This window comes from Bubalus bubalis, chromosome 3 (genome assembly GCF_019923935.1).
Source record: "Bubalus bubalis isolate 160015118507 breed Murrah chromosome 3, NDDB_SH_1, whole genome shotgun sequence".
Classification (NCBI taxonomy): domain Eukaryota; kingdom Metazoa; phylum Chordata; class Mammalia; order Artiodactyla; family Bovidae; genus Bubalus; species Bubalus bubalis.
In genome coordinates this window covers 156,423,210-156,449,015 of record NC_059159.1, presented here as the reverse complement: position 1 = coordinate 156,449,015, position 25,806 = coordinate 156,423,210, and the positions used below count along the sequence as shown (strand labels likewise).

General features: G+C 46.3%; 1 protein-coding gene across 4 annotated transcripts in view; it reads left to right on the top strand.

The window, feature by feature from the left end:
• Positions 1-25,806, top strand: part of ABCA1 (ATP binding cassette subfamily A member 1) — a 137,054-nt gene that overhangs the window by 87,907 nt on the left and 23,341 nt on the right. For 3 of the 4 annotated variants that reach the window (XM_025282162.3, XM_025282160.3, XM_025282161.3), the window contains 19 exons: positions 449-625; positions 2,216-2,438; positions 4,909-5,130; positions 6,162-6,366; positions 7,501-7,614; positions 8,311-8,482; positions 9,505-9,636; positions 10,505-10,647; positions 10,883-11,020; positions 12,269-12,489; positions 13,950-14,028; positions 14,774-14,976; positions 16,061-16,109; positions 16,299-16,412; positions 17,489-17,637; positions 19,499-19,623; positions 21,173-21,271; positions 23,647-23,836; positions 24,691-24,785. In XM_025282162.3, coding sequence (XP_025137947.2) covers positions 449-625; positions 2,216-2,438; positions 4,909-5,130; positions 6,162-6,366; positions 7,501-7,614; positions 8,311-8,482; positions 9,505-9,636; positions 10,505-10,647; positions 10,883-11,020; positions 12,269-12,489; positions 13,950-14,028; positions 14,774-14,976; positions 16,061-16,109; positions 16,299-16,412; positions 17,489-17,637; positions 19,499-19,623; positions 21,173-21,271; positions 23,647-23,836; positions 24,691-24,785 — 2,850 coding nt within the window. Of the gene's footprint in view, positions 1-448; positions 626-2,215; positions 2,439-4,908; positions 5,131-6,161; positions 6,367-7,500; positions 7,615-8,310; positions 8,483-9,504; positions 9,637-10,504; positions 10,648-10,882; positions 11,021-12,268; positions 12,490-13,849; positions 13,923-13,949; positions 14,029-14,773; positions 14,977-16,060; positions 16,110-16,298; positions 16,413-17,488; positions 17,638-19,498; positions 19,624-21,172; positions 21,272-23,646; positions 23,837-24,690; positions 24,786-25,806 lie in introns of all 4 variants that reach the window. The other variant, XM_006069068.4, reaches the window with a different exon arrangement.

The window sequence follows — 25,806 nt, the reverse complement described above, 5'->3', positions numbered from 1 at the left end:
ATCCACTTGTAGTAATGTTAGGAAGCAATGGAGGAGGGAAAAAAACCAAACCAGCTAGTGGTTTGCTCATTCCGATTATATCTATTTAAAAACATGTACACATCACTGAGGGTTCCCCAGGTGGTGCTAGTGGTAAATAACCCACGTGCCAGTACAGGAGACGTAAGAGACACAGGTTCAATCCCTGGGTTGGGAAGATCCTCTAGAGGAGGGCACGGCAACCCATTCCAGTATTCTTGCCTAGAGAATCCCATGGACAGAGGAGCTACAGTCCATAGCATCCCTAAGAGTCGGACAAGACTGAAGCAATTTAGTGTGCACGCATGCGTCACTGAGACCACAAAGTACGATGCAGAAATAAAAACAGTGGCTCTGTAGGCTTGTGGGTGATTGAATTTTTTGTTGTGTGGTTCTAAGGAATGTTCAATCATCTGTGGCTTGATTTAAGGTACTGGGACCCTGGTCCTCGGGCTGACCCCTTTGAAGATATGCGGTATGTCTGGGGAGGCTTCGCTTACTTGCAGGATGTGGTGGAGCAGGCAATCATCAGGGTGCTGACGGGCACAGAGAAGAAAACTGGCGTGTACATGCAGCAGATGCCTTACCCTTGTTATGTTGATGACATGTAAGTTACCAGTAAGCTGCCACCTTTACTTAACTGGCTAGCACTGTCCCCAGGTGGGGTGTGTACACACACACACACACACATGCACACACACACACACGCCAAGAGAGGAAACAGAATGCTTTGGTTAAATTTATTTTATATGTGTGTTGATACTGGTCAGAAAATTGATGAAAACAAGACTATGGCTACTGCAAAGCAGCTGTTTTTGAAGTTGTGTGGAGATTTCAGGAAATAAGATGCTAGATGTAGGTAGTTGACAGTTTGAGGCACAGGCACACATGAACACACACCACACACCAGTAATCCTCGCTCCTTTCTGGTCTACGGTTACTAGAACTTTTATTTTTCATACCCTATCCTTTTGGTCAAAATTGGCCCAATCTCCAAGTTTAAAATGTGTCAGGACGAGCACATGCCAAATATATTCACACATCCACATGTCCCCCAAATACAGAGGCATGGTGTTATGGACCTTGAAAAGCTAACTTCACATCAGTTTTTCTTCTTCTCTCAGAAAGTGGTAAGCCACATTTTCAAACAATGCAAATAAAACTGAACAAGTCCATTTTATCTTAGACTTTTTAGATAACCTTTGAGTGCTTAGTCACTGTGCTGCCAAGTGGGGACTGTGGTTCTATGGCTCATGATTTCTTGTGAGAGAGCAAGAATGGGGCAGAGATGTAGTTATTGCAGGCATCTGAAGTATGTCATGTCTCTTCCAAATTCTGGAAACTCTTTCATTCTCTGTTGTGTGAGGGTGAGAGTGTGTGTGTGTGTGTGTGTGTGTGTAGAGATCAGAGTGCAGAAGTAGCAGGGTTACTCTCCTTGTATCTCTCCTAGCTTCTAATTGAACCACCCTTTTGCTTGCAGGGTTCATTCTAGCTTTTCCAGGTCACCTGGATTTATCTTGTTTTTCACTTTCAGAAAGATTAGCCAGTATTTTCCAATGACGCCCCTAAGCAAAGCTTTACTCTAGAAAGGACATACTAAGATGGGGACACGCCTGTTGTCACATACCCTGTAAGTGCATAAGTGGTAAAGCTGAGACTTGAACCTTGAGTTTTAGAGTCTAGATTCTGTGTCCCTTTGACTTCGCTGCATTTCGTTTTCTAGTTTGGAATCTGAAATCTGAAATGTTACTGACAGGAGCTGCATAAAGTGTGTTTCTGCACCATCTGTCGTAACAGTTGTGCAAGGCAAGCTGATAGTGAGATGACCTTGAAGATGTTGAACTTTTGTGCAAGGCAAGCTGATAGTGAGATGGCTTTGAAGATGTTGAACTTTCATGAGACAATGAGTTGGGTTTTTGGTTTTGTTGGCTTTGTTTTAGTACTTTAAAATCACATTTAGTTTAATGACCTCTGATAGTTATCTAGCTACTAAAGCAAGCCCTCAAAGAACTTTGGCATCACTTTGTTAATAGTTTGTAATCACTGCATTGCCCCACTCACGAAGCATTCCTGTCAGGGTGCACAGGTCTGCCCATCTTGGGCTTGGTCCTGGTGATTTCTCTTGCATGCCGGCCCAGAGTTGTTGGCCCAGGAGCCTGGCTCACTCTTGGCCTTTAATCCTCCCCTACCCTTCCAGCTTCCTGCGGGTCATGAGCCGGTCCATGCCTCTCTTCATGACGCTGGCCTGGATCTACTCAGTGGCTGTGATCATCAAGGGCATTGTGTACGAGAAGGAGGCCCGGCTGAAGGAGACCATGCGCATCATGGGCCTGGACAACAGTATCCTCTGGTTCAGCTGGTTCATCAGCAGCCTCATCCCTCTGCTCGTGAGCGCCGGCCTACTGGTGGTCATCCTGAAAGTAAGACTGCTTCATTGGCTCCTCCCTGTCCCCCCCGGGCTACCGGATCAGAAGAAAAGCACAGATTGTTTGGGAGGGATAGGGTCAGAGGTGCAGTTCCTGTAATTCCTTCATTTTATAATTGGGAAAAGTGATGAAACTTGAAGAGACCCTGAGAAGGGCAGCAACTTGCCCAGTGTCAACCCAGTTGGTTAGTATAGCTAGGCTGGACTGAACCTAGGAGCCTCATGTCCTAGGTGAGCATGTGCTTAACTACACCGTGCTGTCTGCTTGGCAATGGCTTGTGACAGTATCTGAGAGTTACTCATTTTCCTAGGTGTATGTACTGGTTGATGATTCTGCCAGAATTTCTAAAAACCATAATCAGAAGGATAGATACTGTTGTAGGTTAAGATTTTCTGGAAGCAGAGCCTGAGATAGAGTTTGGTGTATGTTTATTTCTTAGGGATGTATATACAAGGAATAGAGAGAATGCAGGATTGAGCACAGACAGGAGTTTAACTGTGGTGCATGGCTAAGCCCCTGGGCACTCTGGCCATGGAGTTGAAATGTCCAGCCCTTTAGGTTACCCCACGGCCTCCCTCTCTGACAATCCATTGTCCCAGGTCCCTCAATTAGTAACTGGAAAGATGTGCCCCAGGGCCGGGCAGCATTCTGCAGCTGGGACAAACCCAGAGCAGTTGCTGCCTGAGGCTGTCCACTGACAGCCAGTCAGCAAGCCTTTCCATGAAGGGGACTCTGTACAGTGCGGTTCTGTGTCCACCCCTTACTTTAATAGACGTACGTGCCAATTTTCTCTCAATTGTTTCATTAAAGAATACATCTTTTAAAAATAAATGTTTAAAGCTGTGGTACATATACACAATGGAGTACTACTCAGCCATTAAAAAGAACACATTTGAATCAGTTCTAATGAGGTGGGTGAAACTGGAGCCTATTATACAGAGTGAAGTAAGCCAGAAAGAAAAACACCAATACAGTATACTAACACATATATATGGAATTTAGAAAGATGGTAACAATAACCCTGTGTACGAGACAGCAAAAGAGACACTGATGTATAGAACAGTCTTATGGGCTCTGTTGGAGAGGGAGAGGGTGGGAAGATTTGGGAGAATGGCATTGAAACATGTGTAATATCATGTATGAAACGAGTTGCCAGTCCAGGTTCAATGCATGATACTGGATGCTTGGGGCTGGTGCACTGGGACGACCTAGAGGGATGGAATGGGGAGGGAGGAGGGAGGAGGGTTCAGGATGGGGAGCGTATGTATACCTGTGGCAGATTCGTTTTGATGTCTGGCAAAACTAATACAGTGTTTCAGGTTTAAAAATAAAATAAAATAAAATAAAATAAAAGCAGAGGGGTACCAAGGAAAAGGAACTAACAATTGAAAACTAGCTACTAATCATTACAAGTGAGCACTTACTGATTGCCAAACACTATTTAAAACACATGCGTATGCTGTCTTAGGAGAAGGCAACGGCAACCCACTCCAGTACTCTTGCCTGGAAAATCCCATGGATGGAGGAGCCTGGTGGGCTGCATGCAGTCCATGGGGTCGCTAAGAGTTGGGCACAACTGAGCGATTTCACTTTCACTTTTCACTTTCATGCATTGGAGAAGGAAATGGCAACCCACTCCAGTGTTCTTGCCTGGAGAATCCCAGGGACAGAGGAGCCTAGTGCGCTGCCGTCTATGGGGTCGCACAGAGTTGGACATGACTGAAGCGACTTAGCAGCAGCAGCAGCAGCAGCATGCTGTCTTATGACGTCCTCACTAAGGAACCCATTTAACATACAAGGAAATGAGGCCAAGGAAGGTTAAGGACTTCATTGAGGTCACCTGGCAGTATGGCAGAGCTGTTCTTGCTGAAATCAAGCCCCCCTCATGCTTTGATATCTGACTGCCAGGCCTGAGCTCTGTGGCCAGGATGGGGGTCTTGTGGCTGGTGGGTGTGAGCTGCTCTTCCAGTTGTGTGCTGGTAGGTCCTTGTGAAACAAAACCAACTACTTGGGAGAAACTTGACAGGTCCACAGAGTTTGGATGGTTATGTGGCTCCAGAACCCATGGCACATTCTCACAGGGGATGTTAAGGTGGCCTGGCCATTTTCCTTGGCTTTCAGAGAGAGAGGTCAAGTAGGATGCTATCTCCTGCAATTCTTTCTTGGTGCTCATAGTCCTTATAAAAGGTGATATTATTTCTTGGAGAAACAATGAACAGAATTGTCTATTGAGATGAACCTTGGTGAATATCAAGCCTGGACTTTGTTCTGTTTCTGACTCTACTGTTGGTTTGCTGTGTGGTCTTGGGCTGGTCATTTCCCTTCTGTAGACTTCATTTCACTCACCAGAAAAATGAACAGAGCTGTTTCTCTATATTGTCTTTTAAGATGACTATAATAAGCCCTGTCTGCTTCCCACGGATCACTGCTTATTGAGAGTCTTACTTGGTCTCTTTCTTCCCAGTTAGGAAACCTGCTTCCCTACAGCGACCCCAGCGTGGTGTTTGTCTTTCTGTCTGTGTTTGCCACGGTGACCATCCTGCAGTGCTTCCTGATCAGCACGCTCTTCTCCAGAGCCAACCTGGCGGCCGCCTGTGGGGGCATCATTTACTTCATGCTATACCTGCCCTACGTCCTGTGCGTGGCATGGCAAGACTACGTGGGTTTTACCCTCAAGATCTTCATGGTGAGTCCCTCTGGCCCTTCGGCAATACCTGCAGTCGCAGCCACCCCTGGTATTTCACCTCTGCTTTGTAGTCCAAGCTGAGAACAGAAGATTCTCTTTCCACGGGGACTTAAACCTCAATTCTAGATTGTATGCTCCTTGAAGGCAGGGACTGTGTCTTACTCAGTAGTTTATCTTTAATCCTCTGAGTGCACACTGGTTGAATTGAATCGAATGATAATTTTGAGGGAGCCAGACTGCACCATGGGCCAGCTGGGGGTAAATGGCCCTGGGGAATGACTTTAGAGCATTCCCTTTTATCTGCCTTTTATCTCTCAGCTCTGTTGGCCATGTTAAGCTCAACACAAAGTCACAGTCACAGATAGAACTGAAAGTTCTTGAGGTCAGAGCTGGCTCGTTCTGGACCTTTATCTTCCTTGTGTCCAGTATGGAGTTTAACTTGAGTAACATTTTCTAAACTTCAAGACTGAGGAACAGGTGCCCCATCTCCCCACAAATCTCTGCCTTTACTCCCTTCCCTGTACAGAGGAGGAGAGACCTTTGAAAGTATGCAAGTCCCAGTAAGAGCGAGTTGTTTTCTGAGTTTTCTATAAGATGCTCCAAGTGTTTCTGTCTGGACCCATTAGGCATCAGCAGCCCCAGACAGCTTCCTGTGACACTGAGCCCATTGCTGACCGAGCCGGGAGCTTGAGAGGACCCTGAAAAATGCCTGTGTGTGTGTGTATGTGTGTATAAGGTACAGTTGCTGAGCCCTTGAGGCATCTTTAGAAGCATAAAATTCTAAAAGTTTTATATGCCATCATATATGCATTTCTGAACTGTGTGTGCATAATGAGTGCTTATAAATAGAATCACTTTATATGCTGTCAAGGAGCCCACTCCCCTGAAGGGACTCTGTAGATGAATATTTCCATATCTTGTAATTGATCCATTTTGCAAATTCACATTTCTCCAGGTGGCATTTACATTAGCAGTGATAGGAAAATGAGAGACAAGGAGATGGATGAATGAATTTTGCCTCTTTTGTACAGAGCCTGATGTCTCCTGTGGCTTTTGGGTTCGGCTGTGAGTACTTCGCCCTTTTCGAGGAGCAGGGCATTGGGGTACAGTGGGACAACCTCTTTGAGAGCCCCACAAAGGAAGATGGCTTCAACCTCACCACCTCCGTCTCCATGATGCTGTTTGACACCTTTCTCTATGGGGTGATGACGTGGTACATCGAGGCTGTGTTTCCAGGTACACTGGACTTCCACACTGCTTTTGTCTTCATCCAGGAAAAAGAAATTTCTAACCGTGTCATTTTCCTCACTTTGTGCTGGAATTTCTGCAGGGCCCAGGTCTCCTTGGAAAGTGGTTAGGGCTTTAGACCTATGGCAAACAAATTATGTCTAAGAAGAAGCTACTGATGCTAAAAGTACAGCTTTTACTACTGACCTAACTCTTATTTCTTGAGCACTGTGTGCCAGGCACCTGCACAGTGTCTTATAAATGATGCTTTGGTTCAATTTAATACTCATAAGACTGCTGTGAGGGAGTTGCTGTTCTGCCCAGTTTTTGCGAATGAGAGAAGTATGATGCAAAGAAGTTAAATAACTTACCTGTGGCCACATAACTGGTAAAAGTAGGTGCTGGGAGGTGAACCCAAGTGAGTTACACTGAGTCAGCTTGCCCAGGAGAGTCCTCTCAAGCTGAACCAGGTCTCGAATTCTGTTTCCCCCGAGTTACCACCAGCAGAGGTTCTGTTTCCTGAGTACAGCTTGTGAATAACAAGATACATATTGGTGCTAAGCCCTTGCCTGTGTTTTAATCAAAAGTCATAAAAGTTCATTTTTATACTTCCCTAATAAATCTTCTTGACTGAGACCTCCCTTGGGTATATTTTCATAGAAGATCAAATTCTGAGAGAGTGAGGTTTAACCCTTTCTGGTTCACTTTCTGATTTTTCTCCAAAGGAGTGGCCATGGGATATTGATTACCCATCCCTACTTGGACTACTTGAATGTCCCACACTGCATGTGCAATTTTGTATTGTACAGATCTGGATTCAGATTCTGAGTCCTTCACTTCACTGGCTGAGTGATCTTGAGTGGGCCACTGATCCCTCAGTCTCCTCATCTCTAAAGTGGGAATGATAACCCGCCTCATGGGGTTGCTGGAAAGATTCAGAGAAGTGCAGGGTGTTTGTCATACATAGTAGAGCTCAGCAAATGTTAGCCCCTCCTCCCCCACCTCCATTCCATTCTGTCCTGTCTCCCAACAGCTGTGTCAGGGGGAGACATCAAGGAAGCTGTGTCTGGGATACCTGGCTGGGATACCTGGGGGTTGCTGGGGCATTATAGAGTTTGTTTCACATCTGTGCTTGGATTTCAGGCCAGTATGGAATCCCCAGGCCCTGGTATTTCCCTTGCACTAAGTCTTACTGGTTTGGTGAGGAAAGTGATGAGAAGAGCCACCCTGGTTCCAGCCAGAAGGGAGCATCGGAAAGTGAGTTTTGCTGACCTGCATCCCCCTGACTGCCGTGCTACTGCCCCTCCTGGTCCTCCTTGAGGGGGCAAGGAGTGGCTTCCTCCCTGAAAAGTCTAAAGCCACCTTGGGGGCAGAGACATCACATGAGGTGCCCCTTTCCAAATTCTTGACTGTGTTTGTGTCCAGTGCTGTTGACTTCTGGGGGAGTTGTTCTCTGAGTTGCTAAGGAACATTTCTTTTGCTTTCTTGGCTTCATTAAAAAAAAAAAAAGTGACTTTTGATCTCTCCCTTCACCTCCACCTGTCCCTCACACACATATACACATACTTTGTGCCCAGTGTGGCTTCCTAAATCATTCAGAAGTCCCTCCTCTGCTGATCTCTTCTCTGCCCTGACCCCACTCGCCAGTGGTGATGTGTGACATCCTTGGTATGGCTTACAAGATCCCTTACCACCTGCCCCTGCCTGCTGATCCAGCTGCTCCTCCTGCCATCCCTCCTCTTCTTCCCCAGCCTCTCTGCACCTTTCTTACTGTATTTCCATCACCAACACTAGTGCCCAGTTAGGCCCTAATTAAAGATTTGTTGCCTGCTTGCCTGAGAAACCAGAAATAGCCATGGAGAAAGGACAGTTGTAAAATTACAAGACCCTGCGTCTTGACCTCCCACTTGTTAGTGTCTTCTGTGGGCTCATTTGTGTCCTGTCTTCTCACAGTCTGCATGGAGGAGGAACCCACCCATCTGAAACTGGGTGTGTCCATTCAGAACCTGATGAAGGTTTACCGGGATGGCATGAAGGTGGCGGTTGATGGCCTGGCCTTGAATTTCTACGAGGGGCAGATCACCTCCTTCCTGGGCCACAATGGAGCTGGCAAGACCACCACCATGTAAGAAGAGGATGTGGCTCTCTGAGAATCAGCTGCAGGAAGGGTCTTTCCTATAGTCAGAAACTCATACCTAAGGACATTGCGTTGCTTACCCAGGCAAGGGCAGAGTGCATGAGGAGTCGATGAGTATAAAAATATCACCTAATCACGAGAATGCTTTCCAAATGCTGGATTTTCCTATCTTCGGGTTAAAATAGGCTAGGGCCTTTTGATGACCTTTCCCATTTGGTTCTCAAAATTCTGCAGTGTTTTAGAACCTGAGGTTGTGACAGATCTGAGAAAGGGTTTATTTGGGGCTGGTTTGGTCAGGATTGGGAGGCAAGAATGTGAAAAGGAAGATAGGCTGTGTTGGAGGGAGGAGGCAATTTCTGGAAACTCTGTCTCTAAGCAGATGTGAGGAACAGCTGGGCAGCTGGCTGTAAGACTGCCTTCTCTGGGACCTATAAGAACCTTAATAATGAGCAGTTTCAGAAGGGAACACGGGCCATAAACACACCAGAGTTACCCTCAGTGGCTTTCAGTGTAGCCCATCAACCATTTCAGAGGATATGTTGGTGGTGGGGGAGGTAACCTCTTTTTCCTGTTACATATTTTTTAAGTGTACAATTAATGTATTGCAAAAATTGTAGAAAATCTTTAAAAATCTTTAAAATCTAAAAAATCCTAACACACAAATTATTTTCATCTTTAAATAATTGGGTCTACTTTGTCCATTTGACTTGAACATGATTTTAGGCATACAAAATGTGTGTTTTAAAGTGTACTTCCCATTGCAAATTGGAATCTTTATTTAAAAAATGTGTGTGCTAAAATTGTCATTTCCAACACATAGGCCCACCCCTATCTGTTCACTGAGGCAAAGAGTCCTTTGCTGTATGGGTGTCCCTTGGGGTCTCTTAGGAAGGAAAGAGGGTGGGGGGTTGCTGCTTCTGCTTTCCGCCTGGGCTCTGCAGCCTAGAATGGATCGTCTCCAGGGCAGGAGGGCTAACACTGACTCTTGTACTTTCACATTTTTTCCTCAGGTCCATCCTGACTGGGTTGTTCCCTCCCACCTCGGGCACTGCCTACATCCTAGGGAAAGATATACGCTCCGAGATGAGCACCATCCGGCAGAACCTGGGGGTCTGTCCCCAGCATAACGTGCTGTTTGACATGTGAGTACCAGCAGCTCCTCTATGGAGGTGTGTCAGGAGTGATGGGCAGAGTTGGACTTAAGCGTTTTTACCACCTTTAGGGGTGGCAGGCCTCACCTTCCTGGACATGTTGAGACCTGGTTGTCCTTCAGTTTTGGAAAAGTGAGTTGTGGGGTGGGAGGTGTTACATTGGTCCAGCCGGTGGATGGGGGCTGGGGAAATGGTGCTGTCTATCACTGTCCTTCTAGAGTAAGGAAGCCTCTCTCCCCACACACCCTCCCTGAGGCTGCCGCAGCTTTCACCTCATGGCACCCCAGGGCCCTCAGTATGTGGGCTCCATGTTTCCTGCTCAGAACTTCACTCCCATTCAGCTTGCCCATCAGCAATCAGGGAGCCCCTGTGGTGAGCAGACAGAGACTTGAGCTCTGTGACCTTGGGCAAGGGCACCCCCTTCTGGGCTCCGGTTTTCTCTTATCTAAGTGAGGAGCTCAGGCTTGTGTCCTCTACAGGGGTCCTTCTTCTGTCAGGGCTGAGGTCCTTTGAGGTTCAAGGGAGTTGCTCCAGGCTAAGGCTGGGGCAGCTCCTTGGTTGGTGGGCCATGGAGAAAGGTTCTCTGAGGACCTGCTGCTGCCTGATGGGTGGCCATCAGGCCCATGGGGAATAGAGTGGATGTGACCTGTCACAATTTTGGTGTTGTTTCTTGAGCGGCTCATGTGGCTGCTTACTGTGGATTCTGCCTTGAATCCTTCCTGGAGATTATCTTACAAAAATGAATACAGTTAAAAATAAAAAAGTGGGGAAAGAAAAACGTGCCTGTCATGTTCTGGGTGAGGAGGCACTGTGTTCTGTGTGTCCTGGGGCCCAGAGTGACCTGCCCCCCTGTCCCCAGGCTGACTGTCGAGGAGCACATTTGGTTCTATGCCCGCCTGAAAGGGCTCTCCGAGAAGCACGTGAAAGCTGAGATGGAGCAGATGGCCTTGGATGTTGGGTTGCCGCCCAGCAAACTGAAAAGCAAAACAAGTCAGCTGTCAGGTGAGGCCCAGAGCTGCCTTCCTCCTCCACCTCCCCTTCTACACACACACACATGCACACACACACACACACACACACAAAATATGGCTGCCCTAGGGTCCCCTGCTTCGAGGGAGGGGAAGGGTGGGTCAGAAACATATCCCGGACTTGTCCCCAGGGGGATGCCTCCACTTGTCTGTTCCCTCTCTGCCGTCATTCACTGGGCTGGTCTGGGGGCTGTCTCCTTTCGCCGTAGGTGGAATGCAGAGAAAGCTGTCTGTGGCCTTGGCCTTTGTTGGGGGATCCAAGGTTGTCATTCTGGATGAGCCCACAGCCGGTGTGGACCCTTACTCCCGCAGGGGGATATGGGAGCTGCTGCTGAAGTACCGACAAGGTCACTGATGTGTATTTACTCTGTCTTCTGGGCTGGGAGAGGGGAGGAAGGGGGGAGGGAGGGGCTCTCAAAGACTGGCTGTATCTCAGGGCTGTTCCTGCTAGAGCACCAGAATTGCTTCTCAAGGAGAATATGGAGCTGAACTCTGAGCTCAGCCCTGGTCTGCAAGTAGGAGGCCTGGTTTACAAGACACTTCAAGTTTGCACTTCAATCCCTAGGGGCCTGCATGGAGGAGGGAAATGGGGACAAAGGGTGTCCTCTGTGAGCTCCCTGGGCCCCCTCCAACATAGAACTGTCACTTGCCTAGTATAATCATGGTCCCCTGCAGACAGATTCCTGAGAGCCGAGGCTGTGTCGACCTATATCTCTGTCCCCACGTGGTGCACTATGCTTGCATGTTGACAAAGTAGAGGAACACTTGAGTGGATGGGAGAGTTGCAGTCAGTTTGTGTGACCCCATGGACTGTAGCCTGCCAGGCTCCTCTATCTGTGGGATTCTCCAGGCAAGAATACTGGAGTGGGTTGCCATGCACTCCTCCAGCGGATCTTTCCAACCCAGGGCTTGAATCCGCATCTCCCTGGGGCTCCTGCATTACAGGTGGATTCTTTACCGCTGAGCCACCAGGGTAGAAGATACATAGGACTGTGTGGTACAAGGGGCACAGGTTTGGAGTCAGCTCAAGTTGGCCCAAGACTTTGGAAAAGCCATTAAACTTGCCTCAGTGTCTTTATCTATAATGGTGGTTAATAACCTTATAAAAAGTGGAAGTCGCTCAGTTGTGTCTGACTCTTTGCGACCCCCTGGACTGTAGCCTGCCAGGCTCCTCTGTCCATAGAATTCTCCAGGCAAGGATACAGGAGTGGGTAGCTATTCCCTTCTCCAGGGGATCTTCCCAACCCAGGGATCGAACCCAGGTCTCCTACATTGCAGGTGGAATCTTTACCAACTGAGCCACTGGGGAAGCCCACCTTATGAAGGATTTAGTTAAATGAGGCCTAGCACACTAACACATAGACCACCTAGCACACTGCTGGCCTGAAGCTAGTTCCCAGATAAACATTCCTGCCCTTTGTTCTATGAGGATGCAGAGCTGTCCTCACATTACCAGCCTGGGGGTCACAAGCACACAGCCTTGGGATCTTTTTCCCAGGAGTCCCCCCTGCTCTTATTTCTGTAGCTTCGGCCCCTGTGAGCAGTGAGGATGGCCAGCCTCACCTGTGCTATGTCCCTGTGTTTGTGCCTCGCAGGCCGCACCATTATCCTCTCCACGCACCACATGGATGAGGCAGACATCCTGGGGGACAGGATCGCCATCATTTCCCACGGGAAGCTCTGCTGCGTGGGCTCCTCCCTGTTCCTGAAGAACCAGCTGGGGACAGGCTACTACCTGACCCTCGTCAAGAAGGACGTGGAGTCTTCCCTCAGCTCATGCAGAAATAGCAGTAGCACTGTGTCATACCTGAAGAAGGTGAGTTGCAGTCTCAGTGCGTCCGGGGAATCAGGACTCTTTGGCTATGACTGGCTTGTCCATACCTGCCCCAGTCTGCCACCTTGAGGCCACCGGCTCTCTGCTCTGTGCCCTGTGGAGTCATGTACCTCCTACATGGAAAGCTACAGAGACTTCTGTTCCCATCGTGTTAGCTCTGCTGAATCCCATTTCCTTTTTCTAATGGAGACACAGTGAGTGTAGGAGAAGGTCCTTAGAGGACTTAATGTTGTTGAAGAAGAGAGGTTTGCCAAGAGTTAAGAGCCTTGGCTGCAGAATGCCCTGCTGAGTCTGCTCATTACCTTTAAATCTTCTTGACCTAAACTTTTAAACTACAAAACAGCAAATATTTATCGAGCACTGATTTCATGCCAAACACTCAATCTAGCAGACTCTGGACATAAAAAAAAATCATGATAATATTTGTAGCATTGTTATCGTTTGTAGGCCTATCTTTTTTTTTTTTTTAAAACATCGTCTCAGAGTACAAAGCAACCCTGGGAAGAAGGTACTGCACTTATTATCTTAGATGATGGAAGTGAGGCTTGTAGGGATTTAGTTCATTCAAGGTCATCCAACAAGTGCATTACAGAGGAGGGACCAGAACCCAATAACAAGGTACATTCTCCCCTGTACTGCAGTACATGCCTGAGATTTATTTGTGTATTCCAACAGTGGCACTCAAAATACTTATCCCATCCTTGACCTCCTGTCCACTTATTTACCTTTTAACTAGTATCTGGTGAGTCAAAGTCTAGTCTGAGGCCAGTGGCATTGGGATCACTTGGGAACTTGTGAGAAATGCAGAAACATGGGCCAAAATCAGACTTGCTAAATCAGAATCTGCATTTTAACAAGGTCCTATGGTGAAGAGACACAAATTAAAGTTTGAGAAGCTCTGAACAACACAACCAGGCAGGTAAATCCCATGCCCAAGACTGTTGGCGAGGGCCTGGTTACAGCCCTCATAGGTTTGTGGGGGGTTTTTTGGCCATGCTACATGGCTTATGGAATCTAATCCCTTGACCAGGGATTGAACCCATGCCCCCTGCAGTGGAAGCACAGAGTCTTAACCACTGAACCATCAGGGAGGTCCTTACAGTATGCATCAGCAGGCCAGAGTTCTTTTGAGAGCGCTGCTTCCTGTGCACACAACACACACATGTTAGATCAGACAGTGGCTTCAGAAGCCAAGACTGCCTGGCTGCATGCCCCTCAGGAGAAACTTTTTGCTCCAGTTCTCACACACAGAAACCTCTCGGAAGCCCCGCCCTGGTGAAGGTGGTGGTGGCTGTACCTTGCTTGGTCCCTGACCCATTCTCACCTCCTTCTTTGCCATCAGGAGGACAGTGTTTCTCAGAGCAGTTCTGATGCTGGCCTGGGCAGCGACCATGAAAGTGACACGCTGACCATCGGTAAGGACTCTGGGGTTTCTTATTCAGGTGGTGTCTGAGCTTCCCCCAGCTGGGCAGAGTGGAGGCACAGGAGGAGAGGTGCAGAGGCTGGTGGCGCTGACTCAAGGTTTGCTGCTGGGCTGGGGCTGGGTGGCTGCGGGAGCAGGCGCAGCTTAGTGGCGGGTTGGCCTAACGCTTGCCTGGGAGCCTGGGGCTTGGTCTGGGAGCCAGCAGGGCAGTGTCCCGGATAGCTGAGATGATTGGGGTAGGGGGTGGCTGTTCCCCACCCGTTCAGCTGAGATGAATGGGTCTGGCTGGACACTGGACACCTCGCTCAGGAGGGATGTCTAGATGTCCAATGTCCCCAGTGACACATATGGAATGGAAGCCTTTACCTTGGCCAAGTCTTCTCTGCCCTAACAACTGGCTCTTCCCAGGAAGACCTCTCTTTCCATAAACTGTTTGATTAACCCTCTATTGAGATAAATAGAGGAGCCTCCTTGAATAGATTAAGAGAAAGATGAAGAACCTCTTAAGGTTCCTTTAGTCAAGTTTTCCAATGAAGAATCCTAGCTTTTTGGCAATAGACACTAGGCTTTCAACCTCAGAAAGTCATTCAGCCAGCCACCTCCCACCTACCCACCATAAACTGAGGGCCTACACGGTGCCCGGCTTTGGTGATGCAAAGGTGAATAAGACCCAGTCCATGTCCCCAGGAACCTTTGGGCCAGAGATGAACCTGTGGAATGATTTCAGTATCTGGGCCAGCTGTGGTGTGCAGGCAGTGGGCTTCTGAGGAGCAGGCAGAGGGTGAAGGAAGGGGGCCTCTGAGCTGGCCAAGCCGTATCATATCTGTGCTGTGGTTCCTACAGATGTCTCTGCGATCTCCAACCTCATCAGGAAGCATGTGGCTGAGGCCCGGCTGGTGGAAGACATTGGGCATGAGCTGACCTACGTGCTGCCCTACGAGGCTGCCAGAGAGGGAGCCTTTGTGGAACTCTTCCACGAAATTGACGACCGGCTCTCAGACCTAGGCATCTCCAGTTACGGCATCTCAGAGACTACTCTGGAAGAAGTAAGTTCAGTGACTAAATGTCAGAATTGAGCAGGGCCCACAATCCTGGGGCCAGACAGGCAGCCTGCATGCCCACTGGGAGTAGGATCACCATGGACCTAGGCACTGAGCCCTTAGGTCGTTGGCATCTGGACAGTGTTGGTCCCAGTTAAACCTTTAAGATTTCAGTGGGAGATGGTAGGAAAGAAATAAGAGGATTGATCCTGGTGTGACCAGGCATGACCATGCCTAGGAAAAGTCCAACATTTATGGAAAACCTACTTATGCCTTGGGCTAACCTGGGTGTGTTTTGTTGTTTTCAGTCATTGTAACTCATTTAATCCTCATAACAAGATGAGAAAATGGACATGAAGGGATGCTGAGCGGATTCAGATCAGGGGTTTTGAGCTCCAAAGCCCATACTCTATTACTGTGTAAGCAGTGCCTCTCTTTAGAGAAACCTTGAGGGTTGGAAGGGATATAAAAGTTGTCTGTCCCAGTAGTCCCCAAGTTAGCCTGTGCAGCAGAATCTTCTGAGAATATTCTAAAAATGTCAAGGCTCAACTCCAGGGTCTTTGAATCAGAATTCCTGGAGGTAAGACCTTAATGTCTGTGCTTTTATTGCATGCTTCCTGGGCAGCATCTGTAGATCAGAGTTTGGGAATCACCTGTCTAGTTCAGGTTGCCTTCTGATGTTGGAAACCCTGCCATAACATTTCTAGTGATAGGGAACGCCTCTTCTCCTGATCATCCTGTCTTGGATAGCCTATTTTGGTGCTTGCCTGCTCAAAGATTTCGGGCCAAAGACTTGAAGCCACTTGGCTCATTCCCTGTAGGTTCAGAACAAATTCCGCCTTATGCAGTGTCCTGATGTCATAACTTTAATTTGAAAATGACTTTCTGAATTGATAGCTCTCACCACTGGGGAAATGTTCTCTGGTATAAATAAATGGCTTCTCTCCCAAGTGACTCTGACAAAGTGTTATCAATAAATGAAGCTTTTACATTATGTCTTTAGGGGCTAGCGTGTTCAGTCATGTAATAACCATGACAGTTGCTCTCATACTGTGGTGCTTATTATAATCCTCTCATTCTCACTTTTCAGATATTTCTCAAAGTGGCTGAAGAGAGTGGAGTGGATGCCGAGACCTCAGGTAACCCTCCAAAGGGACTGTATGCCCTCTGGGCTGTGCCACCTGTAGGCTCTCTTAACTCACCAGGGTTTTGCCTTTCCCTTCAAATTGTTTTATGGCATTCTTACTTTTACTGTATAGACTTTTAAAGATTTAGATAATTTTTTTTTATTACAAATAAAACGTGGGGTTCCTTCCTTTTGTCCCCAGATGGCACCTTACCAGCAAGACGAAACAGACGAGTCTTTGGGGACAAGCAGAGCTGTCTTCGCCCTTTTACTGAAGACGATGCTATGGATCCAAATGATTCTGACATAGATCCAGGTCCGTTTGGGCGAGATCTGTGTTTTGTTGCTTGAAAGTGAATTTCCCTCTTGTGTTCTCTGGTGTTATCTTTCAAGGCCCTTGAACCAGGATGATAGATGCCTACAGGGTCTAAAGAGAAGAGAGAGAATGAGAAAAGCCACTTTCCCCTTCTGGTGCTGTGCATATGATCAGACCTGAAAGAGCCTGTCCTCCCCACTTCCTGCACTGCACTGAGACCTCTCACTCGAGATACACATCAAAAGACAGCCCTTTATTCCTCTGAATCCATTTATTATCTTTTCCATAGAGTCCCAGTTTTCTCACATTCATTAGGTGTTTAATTTTGGAATAAATGTTCTTTGAATGGGTGGATGATTTTGAAAGAGTCAGGTGAACTTGCTACTAGAGTTGATTGTACCCTTCAACTTAGCTGTTTTCGAAGACTGTATCCCTGTGTGTTTGGGATGGAGAAGGAGAGACAAGAAATCAAGCAAATATTGGTGAGACGTCAGGTCACTGCAGTGAGAAATCATTTGTATAAGATGAGGATTTCTATAAAACTGTTCTGAACAGAAACCTTCCTGGCTCTCCCATCCCTGTGCCACGTTGAATGTGCAACTCGTGTTCTCCGTAACTTCATATGTTGTTAGCACTTAGATCACCTGAATGGGTCCACCTTTTAGGCAGAGATATAATAGGCAGGAGATAAGTTGCTGTTATGTGTTCTCAAAGTATGTCAGCCTACAGACATGGCCTGTTTTACAGACTATTCTGTAAGAAATTGAGGATGACTTGATTCATTTGAATGGCTTGATGTAACTATTATGTGTGCACACATCTCTTCAGTTGTCTCAAGGCACCTTCATTTTTCTGTGCTCATCAGACAAGAACCAAAGGCATAGCCTGCTAGTGTGGTACATTTGGGGTCATACCTTTTCCATGGACGTGAATGTGTCATAAAAGCCTTTCATTCCTTTACTTCTACCTCCAAACACAAGCCTCCAAGGTGGTTGCCAACAATGCTGGAGCGAGGAGGTTGGGGATGTCAAAAATGCCTGATATAATCTATGACCTTCAGTGATGGCTTTTTGCAGAATCCAGAGAAACAGACCTGCTCAGTGGGATGGATGGTAAAGGTTCCTACCAGGTGAAGGGCTGGAAGCTCACACAGCAGCAGTTTGTGGCCCTTTTGTGGAAGAGACTGCTGATTGCCAGACGGAGTCGGAAAGGATTCTTTGCTCAGGTGAGAAGTGTGTTCCTGGCCAAGGACTCAGGCTTCCTTGGTGGACTACAGGCTCCCAACTAGTGAAAGCAGGGTAGCATCGTTGTTATAAGATGGACACTGGAGCCAGATTATCTGTATTTCAATCCCAGTTTGCTTCTTGTACTTATATATCTGTTGACAGATTACTTCTCTGAGCCTCAATCTCCTTATCCATAAAATGGGGATGATAATAGTACCTATGATATGTTATGAGTAAGTACTTGGAATGGGTCTCAAATTAGAAATTTCTGTGTGTGTTAATTTTCTCTTAGAGGAGAGTGTAACAAGGACAAAGTTTAGAAAAACTGGATGAGCAAATTAAACTTTTAAAACTTCAGAGATGGTATGCCCAGATACACTCAACATATGAACTTATTGGGGACTTGATTTTTCTCTAAGTTGATGTTTAACTGCAAACTGATAGAAAAGATAACTAGGGGTCAGAAAAAAAATGGTAAACAGAAAAGACTCATTATACTCTGTTTGCATGCTAACCTGTGTTGGGAGGATTAAATTATTCCAGTCTATAAAATCAAGAAGTATAAAGAAGTTACAGAGATTCTTTCCCACAGGTTATGTGGGTAATGCAAAGAATATGAGTTTGGAGCATATAGATTTATGTGTGAATTCTGGTTTTGCTACTTCTTGGCTGTGTGGCCTTGGGCAAGTTGCTTAGTCTTTCTGAACCCAAATTACCTTGTTTTTTGATTGGTGATAATTATATTACTAGTTAGGGTTGTAGTGATATTTAAATGAGATAATGCTCATACAGTATTTTCCCATGGAATTAATCACATAATGATTAATTTTCTCCATTGAAACTTGAGAACAGTAGAACCAGGAGCATTATTTGAATCTTTTTTTTTTTTTTTAAGGGTAAATCTCTCAGGAATAAATGGAAGGAGCTTAGAGTTTGCTTATAAAATATGTACAAGTTGTTTTCAGAAAAGGCACAAAGTTTAAGGTTGTTCAAGTGCTAAGTCACTTCCATCGTGTCCGACTGTTTGTGACCCATAGACTGTAGCCTGCAGCCTGCCAGTCTCCTCTGTCCATGGGATTCTCCACGTAGGAATAGTAGAGTGGGTTGCCATGCCCTCCTCCAGAGGATCTTCCCGATTCAGGGATCAAATCCGCATCTCTTATGTCTCCTGCCTTGGCAGGCGGGTTCTTTACCACTAGCACCACTTGGGAAACCCCCTTAAGGTGGTTTAGTAAGGATTAATTGTGCTTTTTGAGGCCATCAGATAAAGACATGGCAGCTGTTCCCTTTCCATGGAGGCAGTGCTCTATAGTGATTTTCTCAGAGTATGGGAGCTGAATGGGTAACCTAGTGTGTCTGCAGATTACAGACAAGAAGACTGAGGCCATAGGGGTTGTGACTTCACATGGATACACGAGAGAGACAGAAAGAAGGAGAGACAGAATGAAGCTGCAGTTCTTCTGGCTTCTGGTCCATGCTTGGGCTCTCGATTTTCCTTGGAGCTGAGCTGGGCTCATGGCCACTGTGGTCTTCCTCGGGTTTTCAGGGAGAAGAGGGACCCAGTGTTCTGAGTCACCCTGACATGTGACTACTGTTTACTCTGTGAAGTCCTCAGCTTGGTGCCCCTGCCAGGTGGCCACAAGCTCAGGCCTTGTATTGCCAGCTTCCAGAAATTCACCCAAGAGAAGGGGTTTAGATTTTAGCCTCTACTGCTTCCAACCTGCCAAGAATGTCTTGATGGAACTAGGCCCTGCACACACCCCAGTGCTGGTTGGTCTGAGGCTACCTGGACTCGAAGTGGTCTTCTTTCTAACCTTTGTCCTTCTCTGGCAATTCTCCCTCCTTGCCTCCTGGTTATAGATTGTCCTGCCAGCTGTGTTTGTCTGCATCGCCCTGGTGTTCAGCTTGATTGTGCCGCCCTTTGGCAAGTACCCCAGCCTGGAACTTCAGCCCTGGATGTACAATGAACAGTACACATTTGTCAGGTATGCATTTGCCTTCTGCATCCAGGGGGAGAGGAGGGCTCAGGCTGACCAGAGTGTTTACTATGCTGAGGGCCAAGGGGAGGGGGACTCGGTTATTCAAGGTCACGAATTGATCAGCTGTGGCTACAGCCCTCACACAAGCTCATGCTAAATGCGAGAACAGCAGTGAACCAAACCTGAAGTAGCAGGGCTTTGAACTCCTTTCCTCTCTATTCGTTGTTGTCAGGAACATACATGCCTTATGTAAATAATCTGCCAATGCAGAAGAATCTTCTTGAACTATAATATACTTGGATTTTTATACTAAGTCTTTATTTTGCAGTTGAACACAGGGTTTCCATACACTCAGACCCTCACACCTCCAAGTTCTTGTTTTCTGCATGGTGCAGTTCACATATTTATTATTTCATCTTTGCTAAGTCACTTCAGTCGTGTCCGACTCTGTGCGACCCCATAGACGGCAGCCCACCAGGCTCCCCTGTCCCTGGAATTCCTCAGGCAGGAACACTGGAGTGGGTTGCCATTTCCTTCTCCAATGCATGAAAGTGAAAAGTGAAAGGGAAGCCGCTCACTCGTGTCTGACTCTTCGTGACCCCATGGACTGCAGCCTACCAGGCTCCTCCATCCATGGGATTTTCCAGGCAAGAGTATTTCATCTTTAGGTTACATATAATAGCTCCTGTTTTTTTTAGACAAAAATACAGCTATTCTGTGACAATCCAGTGCTTCAAACAAAAGAACAAAGGAATTTCTCCATCTCCTTATGCAGGAGTTTTCCTCAGTCCCATAGTATTTGCAAACCTTTCTATGGAGAAGTGTGCCAGTGATGTCCAAGGGAAGCTTCAGGGAAGCTTTAAAAAGAAAAAAGAAACATAAGCATGCAAATCAGCTTCCTGTTCCCTGATTCTGTGCTTTCTTCCTATTTTGTGCAGGTTTACCTCCTTCTTTTCTTTCCCAGCTGCTGACCTTGTGTTGCCCAGGGCCGTGGAGCATGGGCTTGTTTTGTGTTTATAACTTCTGCCCATCATTATTTGTGCTTTCCAGTTGTCCACGCAAATGTTAAGCCCATAAAATCTGCCTTCCTTTTCCTAGAAAACCCCTCTTGTCTATGCCTAATGATTAATTGTGAAAGTACTTTTGAAATACTGATTTTTTTTTAATTTTATTTTATTTTTAAACTTTACATAACTGTATTAGTTTTGCCAAATATCAAAATGAATCCGCCACAGGTAATGAATTCATGTACTTCCCACTAAAATAGATATATGTAAATGTATGTGGGTGCATGTATGCACCCCTCCATATCTATCACTTATTTACACAAGTTCCACTTTGGAGTGCTGTATGTTATTTTGACACCAAATAAACAACCAGAGGCTGAGTTACTTGTAGGTGGGTTCTGTGTTTCTATTTTAAGAGCTTGGCAGATTTGGCACACGGGAAGTACTTAATAAAGTGTTAAATTTGAAAAAAAAAAAGAAGTGCCTTTTCTTCTCCCATTCATGGTTTAAATGAGTTGCTAAGCTGGCTGCCTCTCATGTATCTACAGTAATGATGCACCTGAGGATGTGAGCACCCAGGAACTCTTAAATGCTCTCACCAGAATGCCTGGCTTTGGGACCCGATGTATGGAAGGAAACCCGATCCCGTGAGTGCCACTTGAGCTGTGAGCCGCTCCACAGCTGGCTTCTCGTGCTTGTCACCTGGTTTTATCTCTGCACTGCTTTTGCCACTTGTATGCCACCTGGTGATGACCATCATTTACCCGTTGAAACAGTTTTTATTTTAAAGGAGCTAATGTAGTGATTTAACCCTAGCATCTAGGAACAAACGTAACAGACCAGTAGACTCTTCTAGCATCCTGCCAGGAAAATGACTATAGACCTTGGTTTTCTGCTTTAGACATTAATATTTAATTTAGATAGTACTTCATAATGATCCCTTTCCCCCAGCTCCTATACCTGACTGCAGAGATAGGCTCCTATTACGTATAATTTGCAGTTTTGCTAATCAGTTTCTTCACTCTAAAAGCCTGAAAAGTTGACATAATTTTTATAAAAATGGACATTTTCTTCTTTCAGAGTTGCATATTTTTGTCATATTCTCCTTCAAAGTCCTTTAAAAAAAAGTAGGTAGCATATAAATAAATTCAGTGAAATACTCATTTGACTGTCATTGTATATGGGGAGAAGGCATGTCCAGATACCTCTGTGAGTAAAAACAGTGAAGAGTGATGAGGAGCTTCTGAGAGCTCAGTGAAGGTAGAAGCGGGTTCAGGTTTCCAGGCTTGGGTAGAATTTGCACTTGAGGTTGTTAACCACAGATTCAAGGATTATGGAGAACGTGGGAAAGTTTAGGAAGACTGCTGCTGCTGCTGCTGCTAAGTCGCTTCAGTCGTGTCTGACTCTATGCGACTCCATAGACGGCAGCCCACCAAGCTCCTCTGTCCCTGGGATTCTCCAGGCAGGAACACTGGAGTGGGTTGCCATTTCCTTCTCCAATGCATGAAAGTGAAAAGTGAAAGTGAAGTCGCTCAGTTGTGTCCGACTCTTAGCGATCCCATGGACTGCGGCCTACCAGGCTCCTCTGTCCATGGGATTTTCCAGGCAAGAGTACTAGAGTGGGTTGCCTGGAGAAGGGCAAACTTGAATTCCAGGTTTTAGAGGGAAGATAGTGAGCCTGCAGGTGACAGACCAGTGAGCATACCACCTGGGTGTGCAAGTTTTAATGTGTGCTCGTTAAACATATAGCTGTTGTATACTTGTTGGCTCTAATTAACTCTGGATACTTACTGAACATTTGCTAGTATTTAGTACTTAATACAGAGAAGGCAATGGCACCCCACTCCAGTACTCTTGCCTGGACTTAATAAGTGTAATCCTGATGGTTAATATCAGTTCCTAAAGAACAAGATGACCAAGGTGGAGAAGGACAACTTTCATAAGACTTGTGATGAGATTCCACTTGGAAGCAGAGAGCAATCCACAAAACTGTTTATTTGATGTAAGAATTATCTAAACGCTGTGGCTTGGCTTCAGATCATAGAGTTTTAGAAGTGTGAGGGATATTAGAAATGCCTTGTTGAAATGTGACCTATTGAAATAAGTCATTTTACAGTTTTGTGGAGAAAATAGGCTCCAAGAGGGCAAGTGACTTGATGGTCTCACGGTAGTTCAGAACTCAGACATAAATGCCTGACTTGTCAGCTGGGATGCTCGCAAACAACCTAGCTCTTTGTGAGCCAACAACTCTCACCTTGGTTCACTCCCCCAAATTCTTTACTTGTTTTAAGACATGTAAAAGTGAATCTTGACATTCTTCCCCAGATTTTCAGCATAAAACATATGTCTTCTGACTCCTGCCTCCCTCTTCTCCTCATCTCCCATCACTCTTCCTCATACATCACATTCCAGCCCCGCTGCCTTCCTGTTGTTCCTTATTCGTAGAACACTGGGGACCTTTTCCCCTGCGCTCTGTTGCTTCTGCTTGCAATGTTCTTCCCCCCAATCCCTGCCTGGCTTGTTCTCTGTCATCATTTAGGTTTTGGCTGAAATATATGACCTCTTCAGGTGGTCCTTTCTCACCAGTCATTCTCCCTTTATTTTGCTTCCATTTTGGCCATCAAAGATTATATTATTTGTTAATTAATCTTTCCTGGGAACTCAAACTCCATGATGGCAGAGACTGTGTCTTTTCACCCCAGATTCTCAAATATGTAGGACAGTGTCTGGCACATAGTAGATGCTCAGTGAATGTTTGTTGAGTGAACCTGCGGGTGAGTGATTGAATGCTGGTGATTGGGTTGACTTGAGTTCAGTGTATGAGCACTTAGGCCTTCTTTGTGTTCCATGGTATTTAACTGTAAAATGAGTCTGTAGCTGACAAGTCTGTGGGACGGATCAGTAACCAGGTGGTGAGGGGATATATGTGTATTTGCAGTTGTTATTGATTGGTCCTGTGCTCTGAGGCAATAGGAGAGGCCAGACCCTCTTGGGTGAGCCTATCCTTGGTGTCCCTTTGCAGAGAAAGGCCCTGCTTGGTGGGAGAGGAGAAGTGGACCACTGCCCCAGTCCCCCAGACCATCACGGACCTCTTCCGAAATGGAAACTGGACAATGGAGAACCCCTCCCCCACCTGCCAGTGTAGCAGCGACAAAATCAAGAAGATGCTGCCTGTGTGCCCCCTGGGGGCAGGGGGGCTGCCTCCTCCTCAAGTGAGTCCTTTCAGGGTGTGACTGAGTAAGTGAGGTATAGGGTGGACTGGGAAGAGGGAATGGATGACATATTTTGAAGTCAGCCTAGGTCCTTGTTTGAGATACAGCCAGAGACAACACTCCCGATCAGTGGTCTGTGGAAGTCACGCTGCAGCCTCTCCTGCAGTGGTGGTGTCCCAGGACAGACTGACAGACGCAGCTTCATCTCCACCTCTGCCCTAGCGGAGCTGGTGACCTTGGATGGGTCACTCTGAGTCCCTGGGCCTGTTTCCTCACTGCTGAATTAGGGAGGCTGGCCCGTAAAACTTCTTTGAGGGTTATAACTCTGACAATCCTCTGAGACTATGAATGAGAGAAGCAATTCTGAATCATTTTTTTCTGAGAATTTCAGGAAGAGGCTTGCTTGTGATGCCTCTCTGCCGCTTTATCAGCATCCAGGTTGTAGGATGAGGACAAGGAATTTTAAATAGTGTTGAAAAAGTAGTCCTTAGTGGTTACTGCTCCTTAAAATAGCACTTCATCTCTTCATCAGTGTAACTCCAATGAAGAAAATTCACTAGGCTTAGTCAATGGTGCTGCTCCCTAGAAATCTGTTGTAACGGTGAAGAATGATACTTCATGGTCTATTGCTTAGCTGTTCAGAGTAATTTGCTGGGAATCACCTTGACTTGGCATAAAGGGCAGAATGGACCAGGCCTTGGTGATGGGCTGATGACAGTGTCCAGGCCCTGTGGGCAGGGTCTGCTTGCACTGTGGCACATGTTTGAGAAACATGTGTCATTTTTGTTCTTGATTTGTTTTCTGTTCCAATTGTGGCCCATAAAGACACACGTGCTTGGTTTTTCTGATGACAGAGAAAACAGAATACTGCCGACATCCTTCAAAACCTCACGGGAAGAAACATTTCGGATTATCTGGTGAAGACATACGTGCAGATCATAGCCAAAAGGTCATCATTTACAATCCTTGGCCCCTGCTTAGCTGTTACTGATCAGAGGAATTAAAGTCCTAAAAAATCGGAGATTGAGTAGTGGTGGGAAACATCACAGTTTGGCTTGATGTTGTCCTTTTGAAGTTTAGGGTATTCTTTCAGATTAGAAAAGGTAATGGGAAGTATTATGAATATTCAGTTTGAAGACTGAGGTTTCCTGGCTCCAGAATGAAAATAAATCTGGATTTAAATTCTAATTCTGCCACTTATTAGCTGTTTGACCATGGCGACCAGTTATCCTTTTAAAGCCTTAGGCTGTATATAATGTGATAATAATGTTGCTCTCAGTAGTTTGTTGTAAGGATTAAATGAAATGATACATGTAAAGTAGCTGTCATGGATGGAATGAGTAATAAATACGTGGCATTATCAAGAGAGCCCTGAGTTCTCAGGACTTCTCTGTGGAGCCTTAGAAGAGCCATGTAGCTTCCTGGGGCATCACTGCATAGTCCTGAGTGCATCCGCTCCCCCATTATTTGCAGTTTTGCTTCCCTCAGTTTCAGTTACCCATCATCAGCTGTGGTCAGAAAATACTAAATGGAAAATTCCAGTAACAAACAATTCATAGGTTTTAAATGGCATGCTTCTCTGAGTGGTGTGATGGGAATCATCCCACTGTGTCCCTCCTGGGATGGGAGTCATCCCACTGTCCAGCGTATCCACACACCGTAAATGCTCCTTGCCCTGGCCCTTTTGGTGATCAGATGGACTGTCACAGTATTACAGAACTTATTTCCAAGTAACTTACTTTACATGATAGTGGCCCTATTGACCTTCAAAGAAAATGACAGGTGATAGGAAAAAATAGTATACATGGGGTTGGTATTATCTGTAGTTTTAGGCATCCATTGGGGGGTGTTGGAGTGTGTCCCCTCCAATTAAGGAGGGGACTGCTGTACTGTACTTAGCTGATGCCCAGAAAAAGTTTGTTCTAGCTTCCTTCCCATCAGCTTGGTTATATTTGGTCCCCTAAGTTGGG